This window comes from Engraulis encrasicolus, chromosome 12, assembly GCF_034702125.1.
Source record: "Engraulis encrasicolus isolate BLACKSEA-1 chromosome 12, IST_EnEncr_1.0, whole genome shotgun sequence".
Classification (NCBI taxonomy): domain Eukaryota; kingdom Metazoa; phylum Chordata; class Actinopteri; order Clupeiformes; family Engraulidae; genus Engraulis; species Engraulis encrasicolus.
In genome coordinates this window covers 45,865,127-45,887,848 of record NC_085868.1, presented here as the reverse complement: position 1 = coordinate 45,887,848, position 22,722 = coordinate 45,865,127, and the positions used below count along the sequence as shown (strand labels likewise).

Here is a 22,722-nt window from a genome sequence, read left to right as displayed (position 1 = left end):
TTCCAATGGAAGGAGGCCATATGCTGTTTCCTCCCTGTCTAATTCAGTGAAAAGTTATGAAATCACAATGGAATGCCCTTCCAGGTGACCTGAAGAGTTGTGGCTCCTTCAAGAGCTTTAAGTCACAGCTTAAATAGGCTCTTAAAAAGAACCAAACTTGTAACCACTTACACGTGCACGCCGACGCTGTTGGTGTGAAAGGCAGACTAGAACACACCGTCCGAAACTAGAGATAGGTTGATTATTTGAACCCAAAAGTAACAGTATTACTTAGCAGTATTAGATAGCAGGCTATGCTATCTTCAAAGTTATCTTTACTGTGTTGTAGTCATTCAAACTCTGTCTTGAAAGGGTAGTTTAATAATAAACGAACACATCAACATTATAATGACATGAGAACCATTGGTAATGCACCATTTTAATGTAAATCAAGGTGTACAGAATACTGTTACCTATCAGGCCAACAGAAGCTAGCCATTCTGGGCTAACCGGCACTTCGCTCAAATAATCAACCCATACATTAATCACAATGTTCCACAGTCAAGTCAATTTGGTCTTATTTTGAAGAAGACAACCTCCTCTTTCACATGAGCCATACAATAAGTGTGATGGTTGTAATCACACTGAATCACTTTGTTTTAATTGTGGAAACGCCATTCTGCGAGGTGACGTTGTACGGAACACTGTGCATTCCTCGTAAGCAGAAATACCTCAGTCGTCTCACTACCGCCACGCTCTAGTCTGAATCTGGCCTAACTGTCCCCATTCACCTCTATGGGCGGCTTTGTCAGTGCTCTGTCTTGTCTTCTCTTAGTTACAAATGTGTCTGTGCGGCTACATACGTACATGAAAGAGCAAAGAGGAACGCTGCTATTCTCTATTCTTTTCCCAAATGTACAAGTAGGTCTACATTTGTTTTTGTCTCTGTACAGCTATACATTGGTTCGTGTGTTTTGATTCTACCCAAATGCACACACAGCCAGGGATTCCAAAATGCTAAGTGGCTAGGTGTTTAACATTGGAAGTTGCATTGGACTTGTGTGGTGTGTTTTTTTCTAAACGGCTGGATGTTGTAGCGGTTTGCGTGGTTTCTGTACTCCTACCGACTCCATTCTGGGATAACATATCTTAACGTGAGTACATCAGAATTGATTCATATGCTTTGTAAATGAAGTTATATTGTTTCACTCCACCGCCGCCTAGCATTTTGGAATCCCTGGCTGCGTGCTCATTCAAAAGCTTACAAACACTGAGAAGGTATGTATACATGGGTTTCCCATTTGTAAACAATTCCTGGCTGTGCACTTTTTAACCCCTGAATGTTGTAAACTGCTGTTGGTTAAAAAATGAGCTCAAGTGGTTGGCTACCAGTGCCTTGCCCCTACTCACAACATAATGTTTATAAACAAAAAACTATGTAAGAGCCAACCACAAGCTTGGTCAGCCAATGCAGTGTCTCTACAACAGTGCTGTACTAGTGAGCGAGCCACATGGCTAGAAGTGTTGTCCATATGTTGGCTGTCAAACTGACAGCTGCATTGTAGAAGGTCTTGTCGTGCACGTAGGTCAGGATTGAGCGCACTCCCTCGTAGGCCTCCTCACAAGCCGGCTGGATCTCGTTCTCGGGCAGCAGGAAGTGGTGCTCGCTGTCTGGGTCTGGTCTCAGCTCGAAGGTGAAACAGTAAGGGATGCCCATGAGATGAGCCCAGTCCATGGAGGTGCCCGACGTAGGGTCTGGAGAACAACCAGAACCGATATTTTATTGGTAACAGTTTATTTTACGGTTACTTTTCTTTTAGTGTATCATCTACATGCATCAACATGTAACATTACATAACATATTTAACCCTAACCCAGAGTGTAAGAGGGTTATGATCATAAAAATGAATTTAGTCCCTCATGATCAGCCTCTTGTCATTTCATTACAAGTTTAATATTTCATACACAATTTTAGTGCAAAAGGGCTCCTGAAACTGAAAGGCACTTTAAGAATACATACATACTACTTTCGCCTGGGTCCCCACCTCATAGTCCATTCCATGAACGGCCCTGATGGCTGTGGCTGCAGCATTCGCAATCTCTGTCTGAAAACAAGGATTCCAGTTTTAAAAATGTTTCGAGGGCAGGCTGTAGAACAGGACTACAGTATGATCTGACTGACCTAGTGCAGCCTATGTTTAGACCAACCTTCAGCCACACAAACAAAACAAAGCACACAAAATGTGTTAAATTAAATATGCAATTTGTATGTAAATATGTTAAGATATGTTTTTTGTTTTGTTTTAAAAATGTCCTTTTTATGAGGAAACATTTACCAAGCGTATCAATGCACCTGTGACAATGACGTTTTTTTTTATTTATCCACATGCTGTGTATATGTAAGATATAAAAAAGGGAAAAAAACTGTAATCAGTGTGCAGTGTTTTCTGAACGTTGATCTTTGAAAATTTGAAAAAAAAATTGCAGAAGTGTAAACAGTGTGCAAGCCAGTATCAGCTTACCAGTTCATCATGGTTTTGGGCCTTGATGTTGATATTGCCATAGGGGAAGAGGATCAGCTGGCTATAGGAGTGCATGGTCAGGAAGCAGATGATGTCTTTGCTCCTGGCCTGCACGTAGTCCACCACAGCCCTGGTCTCAGCCTCCGATGTGGCGTTGGGACCAGGGTAGACTTCACTGGTACAGTCTGAGGACACGCCAGTGGCTGTAAGTGTAAATACATTGTCAGCTGTGAGAATCTCATATGAAGAAACACTGTTGTTCTTTGACTTACTCTGCTGGTCAAAGCTTCACACAATCACATGTATGGTTTATTTTCAGGTATAAAGGTGTTCAGTGTAATATTTGCACTGTGTAATGATTTATTAGTTTATTTCCAGAATTAATGCTGCCTTTTCACAAATGTTACCTGGAGACCTGCCAACTGTAAATCCTGTAGGGTGTGTGGTTTACAATAAACGATGGCTGATAATTGGTTGTTACAAACGTGTATCATTTGGCAAGCCATAGCCAATCGTGTCAGTTGTATCTATTCAAACAAACTGCAGCCATCACCTTTCCACGCTTCCCTGGTCTCTGATTGGAGAGAGGCAGAGACTGTGATCTGGAACCCTCACTGAGGGTAGACTCCATGCTGTCTTTCATATCGGAACGATTGTGCAAAGCAGCATGGGATTTCCCAGGCTTTGCTAATACAGTAGTACACAGAGGACAATACTCACTCCCCCATGATACAGCATGATAATTGCGGTTGAGGTCGACGCCTGTGCAGTTGCAACCTTCAATCCCAGGTGATCTGTTTTTCCTCCACATACGAGCCTAAAGATTCATCCACCAATGACATCATTTATTCACAAAACCAAAGACAGACTTACTCTTAGTAAAGTAAACGTATGAGTTACTAATTTTCTTAATAGCATGTTTGTTGTTCGCTGTTTACTCATTTTTGTGGTTTGGGCCAAGCTATTCGTATCAAATTGCATGGAATTCAATAGACAAGGCGTTCCAAAATTATTTCAATAGTTATTTAACTTGTAAAAGGGCAAAAGGAACCTTTGATTTGAACAATGTTGCAACAAAATCTGTGCCCTTCTACTGTGGACATACTGGAGGCCAACTAGCAGAGTGTGGTGTGGAACTAGCCTGGTAAACCAGCGCCACCTGCTGGGCGCCGACATTTTTCAGCTGCGAGTGGGTCTGGCCTCGAATCTGAGAACGTTTTGAACACTGTGCCCTGAGTCTGGCAAAACCAATTACAACGCAGAGATTTGTTTTGAATCAAAGCGGGCGGAGTTTTGAGGGAGTGACGACGAAGCTTGCAACAATGTTGGGAAAGCACATCAACGGCAAAGATCGCCGATTGGTCAGAGCGCCAGCACAGTTTGGAAAAACAACAGGTTGTTCTCATCAGCAATCGTCCGAGGTATTGTTCATCGGGGCCAGACTAAATTACTCCGGTCTCACATTTAGGCTGGTTTATCAGGCTAGTGTGGAACATTAGTAAACCTCCCTTCCTAAGCCTCAGACAGTATCGGTAGCACACTGTGCCTTCAATGCCCGAACTGGAGCGTTGACTAGGAGGTGGTGGATTTGAGCCCTGAGTGGTGGACTGTGCAGGAACACCTAAAGCTGGGCTTACACTGTGCGACCTTTGCCCCGATTTTACCCCGATTTGGCACTCGCACGACTTTTTGAGAGTCGGGCCGATTTCTTGCTTAATCGCAGGTCAATCGTGAGTCTCGCATCGTGCAGTGTACATGGGGTAACGACAGGCGATTTTGCCTCACAATCGTGCAATCGCAGGGTCGCAAGAAAATCAAAACGGTTTGAAATTCTGGTCGTGGCTCGTGCGTAAATCGCACAGTTAAAGCAGTGCTACGACCCGATTGGACACTTCACATGCACAAATTAATAGGGCCGTGCGATTCGCTGTTGAGCGCGACCTCATCTCCACCTCAGGTGCGCATGTTCCCTCCTCTGCAGACCGGGGAAACATGCCTGTCGCGTCGTACGGTGGAAGCATTTCGCTGGCATCCGACTGTCTGCTCTTGTAGTGTGAGGACGTGAGTCGTGAGTTATGAACTTTTAAACAGCGAAATTCCATCGTGCAGCGTGAGCAGAAGCTTAAGACCCACGAGTGAAAATATCGCACAGTGTATGCCCGGCTTTAGTTACACTGGTAACTTGACCCGGGATCAGTGTTGCCAGATGTGTCTGAATAGTAATGGTGGGGTGGCGTCCGCGCCAATGTCTTATCCTGTGCGTATCGCTCGGTGTGTAATTCCAAGAGCAGTATGATAAAGGGAAGAAAGGAGTCGCACACTGGAGCTGGATGCGAAATCAAAAAATGTATTAAACAAAGCCGAAAAAATGTAAATAAAACCGACAGACAGGGGACAAACGTTTCGGGTCTAGCCCTTCATCAGTGTTCCGGAACACTGATGAAGGGCTAGACCCGAAACGTTTGTCCCCTGTCTGTCGGTTTTATTTACATTTTTTCGGCTTTGTTTAATACATTTTTTGATTTTGCATCCAGCTCCAGTGTGCGACTCCTTTCTTCCCTTTATCAGATGTGTCTGACCAAATCCCGCCCAAAAGGTTCTCAAAAACCGCCAAAATGCGCTAAATTCCGCCCAAATTCAACAAATTACATTGACTTCTATGGGCCCAAAACGGCTTAAAAAAACGCCAAATGGCCAATTTTTCCCGTTTTTGCCCGCCGACGCTCATCCCTAGTAGCCCAGTTGGGTGGGCACCCGCTCAATCTGGCAACACTGCCTGGGATGGGAGTGAGGTTAGGGACGTGAGTAGTGGAGGCCAACTAGCAGAGTATGGCGTGGAATCGTAGTAAACTTCCCTCCTGAAGCCTCATATACCTGTAGTATTGGTAGTGCTGGAATGGTAGTAAACTTCCCTCCTGAAGCCTCATATACCTGTAGTATTGGTAGTGCTGAGCTATCGAACTGGTCCTTTGGCTCTGCTGTATGATGCTGTGCCTCCCATGCCGGAACTGGAATTCTGCCAGTCTACACTCCAGTTCCGGCATGAGAGGCACAGCAGTGGCGGGTACAAGCCCCGAGTGGTTAACTAGCGTAGATCACCTTAGTTCACTAGATCTCCAAAGTGTAATAATTTGATACTCCTGCGAAAAATGGGCGTTATTCACATTAGCAAGTCTAGAACACTTCACTTTGGGAAACACCCAATGACTTCTTCAACAGGTATGGCAGCCAAACAACTACTTACGGTCACGTTAGCTGAAATGATTGCTGTGCTCATGGGAAAATCTTGGAACAAAACATTCAAGAGTGTCTAGTGCCAAAGTGTCTAGTGACAAACCTCGGCAGTAGCATTTGTCCAGGTGTATGTGTAGCCATCCACATTTAGCACCGGGGTGACATAGAGGTCCAGGTTTTTAAGCATCTGTTCCACCTTTGTGTCTGTTTTGTAGGTGCGGAGAACCTGTATCAGAGACAAACAGGAATTTGAGATTTAGGTATTTGCATACCTGTAGGCAATCTGAAAGACCTGCTTTAATAGAGTTTATGCTTAAAAGCATCTAACCTCTTTGATAAAGTACTGACAGAACGCTGGCGCGATCCATTCTCTAGCGTGGATACCACAGTCCATCCAGATAGCCTTCTTGTTTTCACCTTTCAACCCAATCTGTAGAATTGAAGGCAACAAAAATGTAATCCAAAGGTTTATAACAGTGGTCCTGGCACCAAATATCAGGCTGGATAATGATTTGGTTATCTGAACACAAGTAACACATTGCATACACAGGCATAATTTCTGCATTGAAAAGTATCAATCTTAAATGTTTTTACAATGCTGTTTTACACAACAGTAGTGAAATTGCATGTTGTAGTGTGTTGCATGAATGTGGCTGTGCTTGTGACTGTGTCCACCAGGGAGCACAGTGTTTATTGATTCCAGTTTATTGTTGAGTCTATTCAGATCGAGATTGGACTTCAACACACGTTATCACACATGTTGAAAGAAAAATTCAGCCATCGTCGCTAGATGACGTCATGACGTGCCCACATGCCTTCATTGACAGTGCGAATGGGCAGTGCTAGCTACTGTTTGGGGATTCAGAGCTAATCTGTAGCCCTGCTTAACCGTGGGAAACGCTTCTGACGGTGGCACAGAGTTCTAATTATGGTGAAAAACAATAATTTTGCATTGAAAATGCACGCTTTAAAAAGTCGCCAGATGCACCAAAAAGTGCTTAAGTCGCTTGATGAGGTTTTTAGTCGCCAGGGACATCAAAAAGTTGCTAAATCTAACGACAAAGTCGCTAAATTGGCAACACTGGCAGGATGTTCACCTTGAGGAGTGCAATGTCTCGATCCTCATAAGATGTTCCGTAGACCTCACTGGAGACCACACCTGGGTTTTCAGTGACCATCTGCTTCATCCATGCCATGATCTAGACAAGAACATAATTATTGCAGAATGCTGTTTAAGATGGAGTAAATAATATCAGACACTATTTGCTAACAAACCTGTGCATTCTGTATTATTTTTGCATTTGTGTCATTTCAACTGCAAATATGTTGTAATCATGAGCTTTCTTGGCAGGGACACGATTGTCTGATCCTCTGTCATAATTTCCTTTTTAAATACTTCAAATGCAACAGCAAATCTCACATTGTAGCCGGTTGGCCATATGACACATTTTGGCTTCGGAAAGTTGTGCCTCACCTAAAGCCATATACAAGTACATGTTTTTTGTTGTTGTTTATAAACACTGTGTTGTGAGAAGGGGCAAGACACTGGCAGCCAACCATGTGAGCTAATTTTTTGACCGACAGCTGTTTCCAACAATCAGTGGGAGAGTTGTGCACAGCCAGGGTCGCACAGCCAGGGGAAAACAAAAATTGAGAACCCATATATAATCAGATTTGCTGTCTATCAGGCATTGTCTCACCTCGGGCAGCGGATGGTACTTGGTGTAGTCATAGTTTATTGGCTCAAATTCTCTGACGCTTCTGACTCTGGTGGAGAAAAAATCCAATAGAGGCAGATTACGTCATGACCCAAACGCTAGTGATGGCATAAAATCAGAACCAAAAACATTGGGTTCACTCCACAGTGTTCAGTCTTATTCTTAGCAAGAATATTCTTGTATTTTTCTGTCCATAAATCATTTTAGAAAGCTGATAAGCAATCACTTAAGTATGTGATGTTGCACAAACCTCATATAAATTAATAGTAAGATCAGCATCTAAAATTCCCTTTTTCATTCAATGGAACTATTCACTTTTTTCCAAATAACATAAATCATTATGTAGGCTATCTGTAATAATGTTACTTGATCTACCCCATAAACCTTTATTCCAACACTGTTAAAGGTGCACTGTGTAAGAGGGTGCCCAGAGTAGGTATTGCAATATGCTGATCATGGAAACTGTACTGCTTATTGCCAAATTTCATCTTTTCATAAATATTTACTAAACCAATATTTACTAACATGACCAAAGTGTAGCACATTCTGCAGTTAAAAATAGCTATTTCTGGAAATTCAAAATGGCGAACCATGGAGAAGATCCCCATTTTCATGTACGAAAAGTGCAATTTTTCCAGTCACAATGAACACTTAGAATTTGATGATGGTGGTAAGTAGTCATGAAAAGGGTAACTTTTGTGAATGTGAAGGATGACTTCTGGAAATAAACTACTAAAAATATCACACAGTGCACCTTCAATACTGTACATACAATTACAGTACATTCGCATTATCAGGGTTCACAGCGAAATACAGTGTACTTCATTATAGTATTTGATTTACAGGTCTCACCTTCCTGCGACTGCCTTATAGCCAAACTGAACCAGCACAAGAACCAGAATCGGTAAGAATTCCATGATCCCTCAGGGTCCTTTGTTAAGCAATTCTCTTCCTCAGATGCAGACGGGTCCAAAATCACAACCACCGAGTTCAATGTTGCCCAATGACTTCTGATGGCACATCAAAAGAAAAACTGTACCAGCGTAAGAACCATAATCAGTGAGCACTCCATCATCCCTCTGGGTCCTTTATAAAGTAATCCAACTCCTCAGATGTAGATGTGTCCCACCTCACAACCACTTTAGTGTGATGTTGACGAGATGGGATCTATGTAGACTTTAGAAGGATTATCTGAAACATTAACAATTATTGTTTTTGATGCAATTGTATATCCCTCCGACACAGAACACTGACTCTCAGTTCCTGAATTTCCAAGTGTGGCTGACCGATGTTTAGAAATGGATGTGCAAGAATTTCCTGTTGTTTAATGTTGATGTAAACGGATCCTCTCATGGCAAGTCCAGCTAAATGTAAATCTCAGTTTCCCACAGAGTACTTGTCAGTCAGTGTGGTTGGGAGGTTAGCAGCTGATATCAGCTGGAGGTTAGTGGGAATCAGAGATCAATAAATACAATACCTTTGTTGGTAAAGCAAAGTTTTAAAATGAAATTCATGGTACTCATTACTGGACTTTTTTAATGAAAAAAATCCACCAACATCTTATCTGCAACCCCGCTCTTCCCTCCCCCACTGATCTCTTCCCCCTCCACCAGTTATTTTCTACCTTTCATCTCCCGGACTCGTCTGAAATATCTGACTTCATCTCCAAATCCACCTGTCAGCTTGATCCCCTCCCCACAACCCTTGTCAAATCCTGCCTCCCCTCTCTCCTCCCCTTCATTTCTGCCATCATCCACTCCTCACTCTCTACTGGTACTGTACCCTCTCTGTTCAAAGTTGCTGCTGTCACTCCTATACTCAAAAAACCTGGCTCTGATCCCTCTGACTACAACAACCTCCGGCCAATCTCCAACCTTCCATTCATCAACAAAATTCTAGAATAAATTGTAGCCTCTCAACTCCATTCCCATCTAACTCATAACTCCCTCTATGAGCACTTCCAATCTGGTTTTCGCCCCCAACATAGCACTGAAACCGCCCTAGTTAAAATCACTAATGACCTGCTCATGGCTGCTGACTCTGGACTACTCTCTATTGTCATTCTCATTGACCTCAGTGCAGCCTTTGACACCATCTCTCATTCCATCCTCCTCAACAGACTCTCCTCAATTGGCATTAGTTACACACCCCTTGACTGGTTCCATTCCTATCTCTCTGGCCATTCTCAATTTATTCAAATGAAGTCTTTTAAATCTAAGCCCTCCCCTGTCACCTCTGGTGTCCCTCAGGGTTCTGTTCTGGGGCCCCTCCTCTTCATCACCTACCTCCTTCCCCTTGGTAATATCTTCCGCAAATTCAAAATTAATTTCCATTGCTATGCTGATGACACCCAGCTCTATTTATCTGGAAAACCCTCTGACACTCTCCCTCCCCCTCCCTCACCAGCTGTCTCTCTGAAATCAAATCCTGGTTCACCTCTAATTTTTTGAAACTCAATTCTAACAAAACTGAAGTCCTACTAGTAGGCATCAAATCCACCTTATCCAAAGCAGATAGTTTTTCCTTCTCTATTGATAACTCTCCTGTCTCCCCTTCCCCTCAAGTTAAGAGTCTGGGCGTCATGCTTGATGGCTCTCTATCCTTCCTCTCCCACATTAACAACATCACATGGTCTGCTTATTTCCACCTACAGTACGCAACATTAACCGTCTCCGCCCCTCTCTCACTTCCCATTCTACCTCCATTCTTGTACACAGTCTTGTCACCTCCCGCATTGATTACTGTAATTCTCTCATCTTTGGTCTCCCTCAAAAATCCCTTCACAAGCTCCAACTGGTCCAGAACTCAGCTGCCCGCATCATTACTAAACCCCTTCCTGTCACCATATTACCCCTGCATTGCAACATCTCCACTGGCTCCCTATCAAATATAGAATTCATTTTAAAATACCCCCCCCCCCCCTTTTCTATCTAATCTTATTCACATTGCTGTTCCCTCCCGCCCCCTCCGTCCCTCTTCCTCCATTCTCCTCTCTGTCCCCTCTGCCCGTCTTAGTACCATGGAGAATAGAGCTTTCAGCTGCTCTGCTCCTCTGCTGTGGAATGCAATACAATGTTTTACTTTTTATTTGGCTACAATGCCTACGAGTTTCGGCCCTTATAAGGCCATAAGGGCCGATGGGAAAGTTTAAGGCTAGGCAACCCAGCCTGATGCCATGATGAGGCGCAAAAGGGTAACATTTTTTTTAGCATATATTGAGGTGTAATAGATATACATCTCTGAGCCATAAGCCAGAGAAGTGGTGAGGGAAACACCATCTTTTGGTATTTTGCAATTGTGTTCCCAGCGTAGTAGAAGAGAAGTGAAACATTCATGCGACATGAACAGGAAGGAAGTGCAAAAACAACAGCACAGCAGTTTTATTGCCTTTTACATCTTTGTATGATGATGAGTTCACTGACTGACATGGTTATGAATGTAATTATTGTATTAATGTAATATTGCATAATAGAAACCAGGATTGTCAATAGCCTGATGTATTATCATCGACTTTCAAATCTCTTCGAGACTTCCCAAACGGCATGGTTGAGCCGCCTCGCTAGGTTTGCTACTGGTTGACTGGTGTCCGACAAAGTGGATGGAGTTCCCAATTTTTTGGGAGATCAGGAACGATATTTACATTGCTCTTGGTCTGACTAATAGGAGGGCGTGGCCTGGCTACATTGTCAGTAATGTGTATAAATTTGGAAGGCCTACTGGAGTGTGTAGTATTTTTTTTCTGTCAGTGAGAAAAGCTTTTGTCCTTCAATGAATGTTATGCAGTGACAGCTTGTTCTGCTGTTTTGTCATACCAAGTAAATAAAAAAATGTTACCTGTTTCCCTATTGTACAATGAAAACAGGGAAATGTCATATTCGGAGGCATTCTTTAAAAAAAATATTTAATTATGTTTTAAGTATGTCCTATTTTGCCTTTATTGTGGATAGAACATTGAAGATCATGACAGGAAGAGGGTAGGGGAGAGAGACAGGGTAGGGTCAGACTCAAACAAGCCCTTTCATTGATCGGCTCATTAGTGTGATACGCCACTTCACCTTATTGGGAGGCATTCTTGTCTAAAATGTACAGCTAAAACAAAAACTGTGGCATCCTAAAAAGACAAGCAATGTTGCAGCTCTTGCGGAGAAGCCATTATTATGGCAAATTTGCTATGTTGGGCCACTATTGGGTAACACTTTACTTGACGCTGGTGTCATAAGCATGTCATTACAGTATCATATTACAGTGTCATGACACAGTCATAGATAAGTCATAAACATTTTATAACCGCTGGCCTTAAGTGACATTCGGATGTCACTTAAGGCCGACAGTCTTAAAATGTTAATGACATGGACATAATGTTTATGACACATGCATAACCAGTGCCATGACACTAATATGAAACTGTAATGACATGCTTATGACACCGGCGTCAAGTAAAGTGTTAGTACCCACTATTGCAACCTCCTGACACATATCACGCAAACATTGTCTCATGGAGGAATTCAGCTTTTTTCTATATTCAGTTCCCAAATGTACAAGTATTGTAGGTCTGCATTTTTTGTCTCTGTCAGCCAATGCAGTGTCTCTACAGCAGGGTGGCGCTAGTGAGCCACGTGGCTAGAAGTGTCGTCCACACGGTGGCAGTTAGACTGGCAGCTGCATTGTAGAAGGTCTTATCGTGCACGTAGGTCAGGATTGAGCGCGCTCCCTCGTAGGCCTCCTCACAGGTTGGCTGGATCTGGTCCTCGGGCAGCTCGAAGCCGAAGTCTCCTTTGTCCCTCAGCTCGAAGGTGAAGGAGTAAGGGATGCCGATGAGACGAGCCCAGTCCATGGAGGTGCCTCCCGCGGGGTCTGGAGAACAACCAAAATTGACATTATTTTCTTATTTTTTTGGTCTTTTTCGACTTTACTTGAAGGGTTTACTTCAAACTTCAGGACATTTAATTCAAACTTAAGGACGTTTCGTAGGTCTTTGTGGTAGATGGAACGTCCTCTACGAAACGTCCCAGGCCTTATACGAATGGTCCCAATTTTTGAACAGAACGTCCGATCGGAAAAATGCATTAGCATCGACCTGTCCCCCTTGATAGGACAGTGTGAGAGGTAGACAGGAAGCGAATTGGGAGACAGAGACAGGGAGGGGTCGGCAAAGGACCCGGGCCGGGAATCGAACCTGTGTCAGCCGCATGGTTAGGGCTGGGCCGACGGCACGGCCGACAGTATTCTTTTATAACCACCAGCATCACCCCAGTCCTCCCAATACACTACATCAACTATAAGTGTAATTATTTGCATTCATAACTTTATCTTGTTTAAAAATGTAAGGCAGTATGGCTTAATTGTTAGGGAGAAGGTCTTTGGATTAGACGGTTGCAGATTAAAATGTCACCCTCACCTCTACGTTCACATCCAGCAAAGGACCTAGCCAGGAACTATGACCAATACTCTGTACCTAAATTACGGCATAGCATTAGATACGTTTAATGTAAATGCAGTTTTCTGTCCGAGCTATGTAGAGTAGAGGAGAGGAGAGTAGAGTAGAGTAGAATGTGGAAATGGAAGTGTGAGGGTGTTTTAAGTGTGACTAGAATACATACACAGTACTTCTGCGAGAGCTCCCACCACATAGTCCATTCCATGAACTGCCTTGATGGCTTTCCCTGCAGCATTCACAACCTCTGTCTGCAAACAAATAGTTTTCAGCTTTAGAAATTACAGTCTATGGTCTTTTTAATAGGCCTTTGATCTGGGCTTATCTTCTGTTTCAGACCACCCATATAATGTGTAGGCTATGTAACTACATCCCAGTCTTGTTATCCGCAAACTTCGACCAGAGACAGTTTTATGAGATGACGGAGCACTGACAAAATCTTCAATAGATATGAATGGTTCAAGCAGGTTTTCTCAAATTGATTAAATTTGACTTTAAGTAACAAACAAAATGTATGAAGGAGGTCCTGATATTTGACGATAGCAATTTACACACATTTTGATTCACACACATAGGCCTACGTCCTGTACTGTCCTGTACTGAGTCCTGCACAGCTTACCAGTTCATCATAGTTGGGGGCCTTGATGTGGGGATGGCCATAGGGGAAGAGGATCATTTGTCCATAGGAGTGTATGGTCAGGAAGCAGATGATGTCTTTGCTCCTGGCCTGCACATAGTCCACCACGGCCTTGGTCTCAGCCTCTGATGCGGCGTTGGGACCAGGGTAGATTATGCTGCAACAGTCCGAAGACACACCAACGGCTGTTAAAAAAAAAAGAATTGGAGCTGTCAGAATCTCAATTTGCTACTTAATGTATGATATTCATGGAAAACATTTAAATGTAGCCTTTAAAGTGTTTCAGGATTGTCACAAAAATATGTTATGCCAAAAATTTGAATAATGCAATTAGGCCTAAGTAAAGTGATGTGCTATTGAGCAGACGTGTATGCAGGAAACACAAGGCGATACTCACTCCCAAATACAGCATCATAATTGCGGTTGAGGTCTACGCCCGTGCAATTGCAACCTTCAATCGGTGGTGGTGGTGATCTGTTTTTTCTCCAGAGCCGGGTCTGAAGATATCCATCATTGACTTATGTTACTTACAAGACCAAGGAGAGTTACTCTGAACAAAGTGGATGCATTACTCATTTTCTTGCTTGCATGTAGGCCTACTTGTACGTATGCATCATACTGTACCATCGTATTGTAACAAACTTTATAAAGCGCAATCTCCTCAAAGATTCAATAAGTACTCTGTTGACGTTAAAGGTACACTGTGTAAGATTTTTAGTTGTTTATTTCCAGAATTCATGCTACCCATTCACTAATGTTACCTTTTTCATGAATACTTACCACCACCATCTAATTCTAAGTATTCATTATGACTAGAAAAATTGCACTTTTCATATATGAAAAGGGGGATCTTCTCCATGGTCCACCATTTTGAATTTCCAGAAATAGCATTTTTAGCCGCAAAAATGACTGTACTTGGGCCATAGAAAATATTAGTTAATTACTTTCATAAGAAGATCAAATTTGACAATAGGTAACAGTTTCAATGAGCAGCATAGTTGCAGTACCTTTTTTGACCATTTCCTGCACTGTGTACCTTTAAAATAATATTAATTTTCAGTGTTCCATTAATTTCCCCTGCCCTCCTGCATGGGTTATAATAACCATATTATGGTTTGGAGGAGCAGGCGCAACTCTCACCAGATGAATGTTGTTCCACCTTCCAAACATACATTTGGGTTGGATTCCAATATGCAGACTCCCGTCCTCCCTTGCTCACTTGCTTGCTTGTGACCTCATGATGATGTCACTGACGACAGAAAATGAATTCACTATCTTGCAAAAGCACAATTCTAATGCCATTTCCTAATTTGCAATTGGGATGGTGAATGAAAAACAGTCCCCCAAAAGTTGTTGTGGCTAGAAACTTAATTGTTTTCTCCACGGAGGTGGGGCCAGGAGGCGGGTTGAGGCGAGGCCACAAGCACAAGTGGAGGACAGGAGTCTGCATATTGGAATGCAGCCTTGGAAGGTAGGCAGATGGGAGGCAGGACAGAACAAAAATAAATGGCCCAGTCGAGAAGCTACAATGGCGCACAGTACATTAGTGTTAATTTAATACTATTCTGAGCACATATGGTCCCACTCGATTTTAGTGTTAATTTCAACTCTTTTGAGTATTGAATTAACATTGTGAAGCCAATGTGGCTACTTCGTGCCACGTTAACTAAATCATAGCAGTGTTCATACTATTTTGAGCATGCAAGTGTGCATAGTATAGTGACACACCGTGTTATCTGTCCAGGTGTATGTGTAGCCATCCACATTTAGCACCGGGGTGACATAGAGGTCCAGGTTTTTAAGCATCTGTTCCACCTTTGGGTCTGTTTTGTAAGTTCGGAGAATCTGCATCAGAGACAAACATGTAAATTGGGATTTAGGAATTTCCATATAGATAATCTGCAAGACTTGCCTCAGTGTAATTTGATTGATGATGTATTGAAGTGCCCCACCTCTTTGACAAAGTGCTGACAGAACGCTGGTGAGATCCATTCTCTAGCGTGGATACCACAGTCCATCCAGATAGCCTTCTTGTTTTCACCTTTTATTCCAATCTGTAGAATTCAGGACAAAATATATATATTCAACTCCAGATGTTTATTACTAATTATAAGATTAGCAGTGCTTCCCACCAAATATCAGTGAATGAATTCAGTTAGGCCTATATGAACACAATGGGGGACACAGTCTGAGCATACTGAGTTGAGCATTGTATTTTAATCGCTTAATCACATCTGAAATATATTGTATTTGTGATATACTGTATATTACAAATATTTTTGTAATATTTTTGTAATATATATTACAAATATATATTTGTAAAAAAATATATTACATCTGTAATATAATAACATCTTATTTATTTATTTATTTATTTATTTGTAGTTTATTTTTCAGGGACAATGCAGTGCACATCATTACGAACATGACATGGCAAGGCCATGACACAGCTTGCAGATGTGAGTAAATGGTTTATAGCTAATTTGCTTTAGAACAAATTAGAATTTTGAACAATTTTGAAAACTGCATAGCATACTGCATCTTCAGATGTGTTGCATAATGAATGGGCGTGTGTTTACAACACGTGTCCACCAGGGAGCGCAATGATCACAGAATGGGAGCCAGTACAGTAGATCCAGTATCATGATAATGACAACAGATACATCTTTAAGCTCTCTTCGTGGTCACCATAGTGTATTCTTCTTTATTTTTTGTCAAGTTTCACAGAAACTTTTTTTGTGTTGTTAATTTTGGTCATTTCTGCCCATAATGTGTGCTGCATTATCTGTTACAGGGCACTGAAGTATCACTGAGGTAACCCAGACTGCAACATTAAGGATCAAGGATAGGGTATTTTTCACATGAGACACTTCCGTATCACAAGCAGTGACATGAATGAATTGGCCTGAAACATGCAAAAACATGAACTAGAAGGGGCTGAGTATCTGTCAAAAAAGCCAAACAATTTTGCTGGAAGGATAATCAAAGGATAATCAGCAACAATGATAGCACTCTATTTACAAACACTGTTGAGTCACGCCGAGATTGACCTCCAGCCCTAACAGCCTGCAACACGTGACCTTGTGCTTTGAACTTTGAGATAAGGAGGATAAGCTTTTCACCTTGAGGAGTTCAATGTTTCGTTTCTCATAAGACATTCCGTAGACCTCACTGGTCACCACACCTGGGTTTTCAGTGACCATCTGCTTCATCCAATTGACAATCTATGGAAAAGCACACTGTTAACGTGTAGTAAAATATAGTACAGACAATATCAAATGAATTACAGTTCTGTGGTATATAATACAATTAGTATTAATATTAGTAGTAACTGTCTCACTTCCCGCCATCTCTCACACCAAAAGACTTTTTGTAACACGAATGTAATCACATTAGGCTATTTAGGATGTTGGGTATTTCAACCCCAGCACTCAGAAAAAGTTGAAACATTTTATTTGCGTAAATGTAAATTTTAAAAATAACTGGTCTTCAGAGATATAACTTCCGAATCCCACATTAGAATTAGAACCGAAGACAGTGTCATTCTGGAAGAGATCAAATGTTCTCGTGCAGTCGACTTGCCTAACAACTTAACTCTTAACTCTGACTGAAGATTATTTGGATGAATGTGCATCTTCACAGATCATGGTGTTTTTTCCTGCCATAGGACCCACCAGTGTTTCTTTTAAATACACTGTTTCGCATGTGTAAGGGAGTAAACGTGAAGCCATAGCTATTGGCCTTGATCTTTGACAAAGATTTTGAGCTAATAGCATTCGGGTTTGTCATGCCTAACACTCCACTTGGGATGCTTTGATACAACATTTCAGTCATCCAACCTTAGAAGGACGCTTGACTGAAGCGTTATATTATTAAAGCTTGCTGGTGGAATGCATAGTGTGCAAGATCCTTTTTACCGTTAATTACTTTTTTAAAAAAGTGCAAAGCCACCTCCGTGTGTATGCACACCAAATGTGATGTGATTGTAAACACACACATGTTGCTAACAAGAATTCAATACACATAAATCAAGTCTGCCTCAGATGTACATGTATCAGAACAGTACAATACACTTCACATAGAAAAGCATGCACCTAAAGCCAGGCTCAAACTACACGACTAGCGATTGTGTGTCCGATTTTGGCGTCGGGGTGCACCGCACACTAGAAGAGAATCGCAACTGTCAATCTTGTCGCTGCTCGCAGCCACAGAGACAATGCCCGACGTTCTATTTCCAGTCGCAAATATCAAACACTGTTTGATTTCTACGATTTGCGATCGGCGACTCTTTGAGCTGCCAAAGTTCTATCTTAGAATGTCGCTCACGACGAGGAAATCTTTCCCGACAATCGCTTGCGATGGTCCTGGGGGTCCCACTAGTTTGACGCCCTCTCGGGACTTCACATGGTAATCAAACATTTCAAACAAGCGATTTAAGGTTAGGGTTAGGTTTAGGGTTAGGGTTAAGGTTAGGGTTAGCAGGGCATTTACCCCTGGGCCCAGGGCCCTCCTGTAATGCTGGTGGGGACCCTATTGTGAAAATGACAAGCTGTTTGAGGGACCCCATCAGTGCTTTGCCTTGGGGCCCTGTGTGCAATTGTTCCACCACTGATTGAACCACCGAACTGTAGGTGTATTTGTCACTGGGTGATCATTAGTTCTATTGATGAGGGAGGACCGAAAACTCTGGAGCGAGAGCTCTGGAGAGAGATGGCACAGCGTCCCAGAGGCAGAAGATGACTGGCCAGGGCCTTGAGAAGAGGGGGATGCCAAACTGATAACTGGACTGAGCCAGGCACAATTTTATTCACAGTTCATAAAACCTATATTCAACAATCCTATCAGGAGTAGGTGCAGTATGGCAAATTATGAGAGATTATGGCTGTAAGGCATGTCCTCACCTCTGGTAGTGGGTGGTATTTGGTGTAGTCATAATTTCTGGGCTCTGGTTGATCAAGAACTCTGATGGAAAACAAAAATGTTGATGTTGATAGCAAATTTGATGATCAGACACACGTTGTGATAAATTGTTATACGTTGCTCTGGTAGACGATGTAGGAGGACATGTTTGTCATACTGTTATCAAGTGGATTACATCGATAAAGACTTTCTTACTGATGTTTCAGCAGTACATGTGCACTTTCTGTTCATTAAATATTAACCTTACAAAGACTACGATGGCTAACTACAAGAAGAGATATGCCATCTGTATGAGATAGCAAGTCTGCAAAACAAGCAATCCACCGGCCGCTGATAAAACCGGAGTCCATATCCAAGGTGATCATCAACTTAGTTATGGCACCCCTTTTGCCTTAGGTCAGATATCCAAGCACACTCTACAGCCAAGTTAATGACTTGAGCAAATGGCTCCTACACTCTAAGAAAATTTCCCTGCAAAATAACGGCAGTTACTGGCAATTATATTTACCTGTAATTCTACTGTTATTTCACACCAAAAATCAAATACAGCTCATTGCTGTTTAATGTATCACAGTATATAACATTTTTTCAGCAGCAATTGAACTGTTAAATAACAGTACTCTACAGAAAAATAACAGTACATTTCAGTTAAAAAGTTGAATAGTACTGTGTGATGACAGGCAAATACTGGGTCATAGTTGTATTCATGAATATGGCCATGGCAACTTCCCACCCCACCCATCATTCTCCATAACTGTGGTACCCTGGCCATGTTACCACCCCACCCTCCCATCGTTCACCATGACTGGAGTGCCTTGAGCATGATACTATGGCGCTATGCTGTATTGAGAAAATGGTTTGCGGTGGTCCTTTGAAAGTGTGGGCATGAATAAAATTTCAGAGTGCACAGTGCTATGTTACAATGATAGTGTGCAAGGTGGGCTTTTTACTGTATCTCTTGATGAGCCAATGATGAATATAGCATTGGTCAGTCTTTAAAAAAATATTTTACACCAAGTAGCACAGCAAACAAGCAGCACTACAAGCTAGCTCTCAAAGCAATGCCTAATTTGCAGCAGGCACATTATATGCAACAATGCCACAAATGATGCCACATACAGCAAGCTTTCACAAAGAGGAAAGTGTGCAAGCATGTAAGCAAGCTTGTAGGCAAGCTTGTAGGCAAACAAGTGCTATGCTGTGCCATGCAGGCCAGCCAGCAGGCAGGCAAGCAACTGAAGAGTTGATAGTCCAGATTTATATACAGGTGCAAGAGTACCATGTGACCAGAGTCATCAGGCCCTTGGCAGGTGACGCCCGTAATTGAATAATGGCATAACAGCCCTACTCAGGTGAGGCCAGGCACTGATTAGCAGATTGGTTTAGATGGGGCTGCTTGTTGCAAGAGTGTTACAAGTTCTTAAAATGTTTCAGCCATTCACACTTTCATCACTATCAAAATGCATGTGCTACTCACACTTTGCTGCATCAAGCACTTTTTAAGTATTGTAGTTTCCTTAGAAATTGTTTCATCATGCTTGATAGTATCAGATAATCTTTAACCAGTCAGAATGACTTCAGTTCTTCAGGTGGTATTGAAGTGTGATGGTGATCACGGACAAGTGGAGGATGAATGGGTTTCAATGGTGCTGCCTAAAATAACTTGTTATTTTCTAGAGATGCACCGGATCCGGTTCCGGTTCCGGATCCGTCAGGATAATAGAGTTTTTCACAGGGTCCGGGTCCGGCAGGATCTTAAGCAGTGGATCCGGTATCCGGCACGTTACCTAAAAATCAGGGTCTGGTGCATGTCTAGCCTAGGCTTTTCAGTCTTTCACAACCCCAATCACTGCATGGAGTGAAATCCCTTTGGAAGCGGCTATTGCAGGCAGTGTGGCAATAAGCCAATGAGTCTAAAAAATAGTTTGCGCAAACGTAATAAAAAGGGCCCACGTGTGCGAGTAGACTATATGTTTCAACCCTTTTGTAGGATCCGGTATCCGGTTCCGGATCCGGCAGGATCTTATTCAGTGGATCTGGTATCCGGCAGGATCCTAAAAATCAGGATCCGGTGCATCTCTAGTTTTTTCCACAACGGCGAATACTGCTATTGTGCAGTACTTACTGTTTATGCTCAATATGTGACTCAAAGTAATATTTTCACAGTAGTTGTCTGTTTTTTCGAAAAACAGTAGAATGCTGTTGCAGAATTGCCGTAAATAAACAGCTATTTGTTACAGTGTAGTAGAGCAACAGAATACGAAATTATTATCATTATTATTATTTTTGATTTTTTTTCTCCATATTTCCATTTCACAAAATCGATAAGCAATCACTGTGTATTATATTGGACACTTATACTAAGTATAGATTCGGGGACATTTTGAAATCAGCTAATGGACATGAGGTAATGAACATCTCTTGCTCTAAAATTATGATTTTATTTAGTGCAATTTCAACAATTTTCCAGTCAAATAATGTAAAACCTCAATAATTCTGCCTTTACTCAAGCATAACCTTTGTCTAATTTTAGTGTGCAATTTGAAATATGTTAATGTGCTGAAAACATTGCCGAGGTTAAGTATGTATTGCACAGATCTCACCTTGCTGTGACTGTTTGGCCGCCTAACTGTGCCAGCATAAGAACCAGAATCAGTGTGGACTCCATTATCCCTCTGGGTCCCTTGTTAAGCAGTCCTCTTCCTCAGATGTGTCCAAAATCACAACCACAGAGTTCAATGCTGACCAGATGGGGTTTCTATGGAGTTTATAAAGATAGTTATCTAATGGCGCATCAAAATAAAACCACTTATCTTCTTTTACTGTCTGTCTTCTTGCTTTCATCCCGGTTTGATGAGCATAGACACAAGATAAGATTAGAACAAGCGATAGCGCGCGCGTGTGTGTGTGTGTGTGTGTGTGTGTGTGTGTGTGTGTGTGTGTGTGTGTGTGTGTGTGTGTGTGTGTGTGTGTGTGTGTGTGTGTGTGTGTGTGTGTGTGTGTGTGTGTGTGTGTGTGTGTGTGCGTGTGCGTAGGCCTACAGTGGAAGTCAAAGACCCTTCTTGTTTTTAAGGGTTATAAAATTGCCGGGATAACCAAATATATTTCATATGGTGTCATACAGCTGTGTCACCAGGTGAGGCAGTCTGCATGAAGGTTGTCAACATTGGGAAGCTGGATTTTAACATGGACACTGGCTACTTTGTACCTAGTATGCAAACATGTGGTTTCTACTGTGTGTGTGTGTGTGTGTGTGTGTGTGTGTGTGTGTGTGTGTGTGTGTGTGTGTGTGTGTGTGTGTGTGTGTGTGTGTGTGTGAGCACTTTTTCTCTAGAACCCCAGATACTTGGTGCCTTCTTGCAGCCTCCAGAGCTGGTGTATGAATGTGTACTGTACTGCATGGGGAATTTAAATCATTTTGAGTCAACTGTAAACAAGAGCAGGTGTTGTTACTTGCTCCTTCCTGTTTGACGATGAGGTCACTGGCTGATACAGGTACAATAAGGGCTGAAAGGTACGAAAAACTTGCACCACTTGCAGAGGTGTCAAAGTAAAAAAGAAACACAATTTCCTTCCAACACGGGTAACTGTGTTACGAGTGTTACGATCAGCTGACTCTGCACTGGTTGGATCAAGTTCGTGGTGGGTCATTGTTAGGTTTTTAGTGATTTTCAGTAACAACACAGTACAATGGAGTAAATGGTGTAACAGCTATGTAACGCTGTATCATGTGCTACTGTTGTACTCGCACCATGAATTTACTTTTACTTTTGACTTTTAGCTACTTTTTATTGCACTGACTGATTTTTTTCAATACAGCAAAACAGGACAATCACTTCTTGCACCACTATGTGTGTGTATGAGAGAGAGAGAGAGAGAGAGAGAGAGAGAGAGAGAGAGAGAGGGGTGCGGCCACACATAACTTGTGGATTCCCGGCTATTGAAGTGATACTTCACCCTGATTTCTTCCTGGACTTGTGACTTGAGGCACCTGGACACTTTTGACACTTTTCCAGTTTCTGAGATTTTTTGCTGCTTTTGCAACTCAGCTGGCACATGTGATGAGCCACTCTTATTCTTCTCATCACAACCACAGCTGTGTGTGTGTGTGTGTGTGTGTGTGTGTGTGCGTGCTCGCGCATGTGCGTTCGAGCGTGCGTGCGTGTGTGTGAGATCTGACTTGGCTAAATGTATGTAAGCGTGTGCTGTATGGTGTATATGTGTATATATGTGAATATGATGTGTGTAATGTTTTTGTGTTTATCTTCTGTATTTATG

General features: G+C 42.2%; 2 protein-coding genes across 2 annotated transcripts; both read right to left on the bottom strand.

Moving 5' to 3' along the window:
- Window positions 1–827: 827 nt before the first annotated feature.
- LOC134459563 (carboxypeptidase O-like) lies at window positions 828–8,370 on the bottom strand. The gene is made up of 9 exons (XM_063211922.1): window positions 8,306–8,370; window positions 7,436–7,502; window positions 6,833–6,934; window positions 6,064–6,165; window positions 5,839–5,961; window positions 3,222–3,318; window positions 2,502–2,704; window positions 2,000–2,084; window positions 828–1,734 (listed from the first exon to the last, which is right to left on the bottom strand). The coding sequence occupies exons 1-9, from the start codon at window positions 8,368–8,370 to the stop codon at window positions 1,475–1,477; spliced, it is 1,104 nt and encodes a 367-aa protein (XP_063067992.1). The 3' UTR covers window positions 828–1,474.
- A 3,396-nt stretch (window positions 8,371–11,766) lies between these two features.
- On the bottom strand, window positions 11,767–21,198 carry LOC134460320 (carboxypeptidase O-like). The gene is made up of 9 exons (XM_063212758.1): window positions 21,048–21,198; window positions 18,426–18,486; window positions 16,647–16,748; window positions 15,477–15,578; window positions 15,253–15,369; window positions 13,922–14,021; window positions 13,507–13,709; window positions 13,054–13,138; window positions 11,767–12,307 (listed from the first exon to the last, which is right to left on the bottom strand). Exons 1-9 carry the CDS (start codon window positions 21,110–21,112, stop codon window positions 12,042–12,044), a joined length of 1,101 nt encoding a protein of 366 aa, XP_063068828.1. The 5' UTR covers window positions 21,113–21,198; the 3' UTR covers window positions 11,767–12,041.
- Between the last annotated feature and the right edge of the window lie 1,524 nt (window positions 21,199–22,722).

What these genes read in the sequence shown, in the direction of transcription:
- LOC134459563 (XM_063211922.1), bottom strand. Translation starts at nt 8,370, where the DNA reads ATGGAATTCTTACCGATTCTGGTTCTTGTGCTGGTTCAGTTTGGCTAT. An exon ending in TATAAGGCAGTCGCAGGAAG is followed by an intron (nt 7,503 to 8,305) that starts GTGAGACCTGTA and finishes TTTCTCCACCAG; the next exon opens with AGTCAGAAGCGTCAGAGAAT. An exon ending in AGTACCATCCGCTGCCCGAG is followed by an intron (nt 6,935 to 7,435) that starts GTGAGACAATGC and finishes GTTCTTGTCTAG; the next exon opens with ATCATGGCATGGATGAAGCA.
- LOC134460320 (XM_063212758.1), bottom strand. Translation starts at nt 21,112, where the DNA reads ATGGAGTCCACACTGATTCTGGTTCTTATGCTGGCACAGTTAGGCGGC. An exon ending in GGCCAAACAGTCACAGCAAG is followed by an intron (nt 18,487 to 21,047) that starts GTGAGATCTGTG and finishes GTTTTCCATCAG; the next exon opens with AGTTCTTGATCAACCAGAGC. An exon ending in GAAACATTGAACTCCTCAAG is followed by an intron (nt 15,579 to 16,646) that starts GTGAAAAGCTTA and finishes TGAATTCTACAG; the next exon opens with ATTGGAATAAAAGGTGAAAA.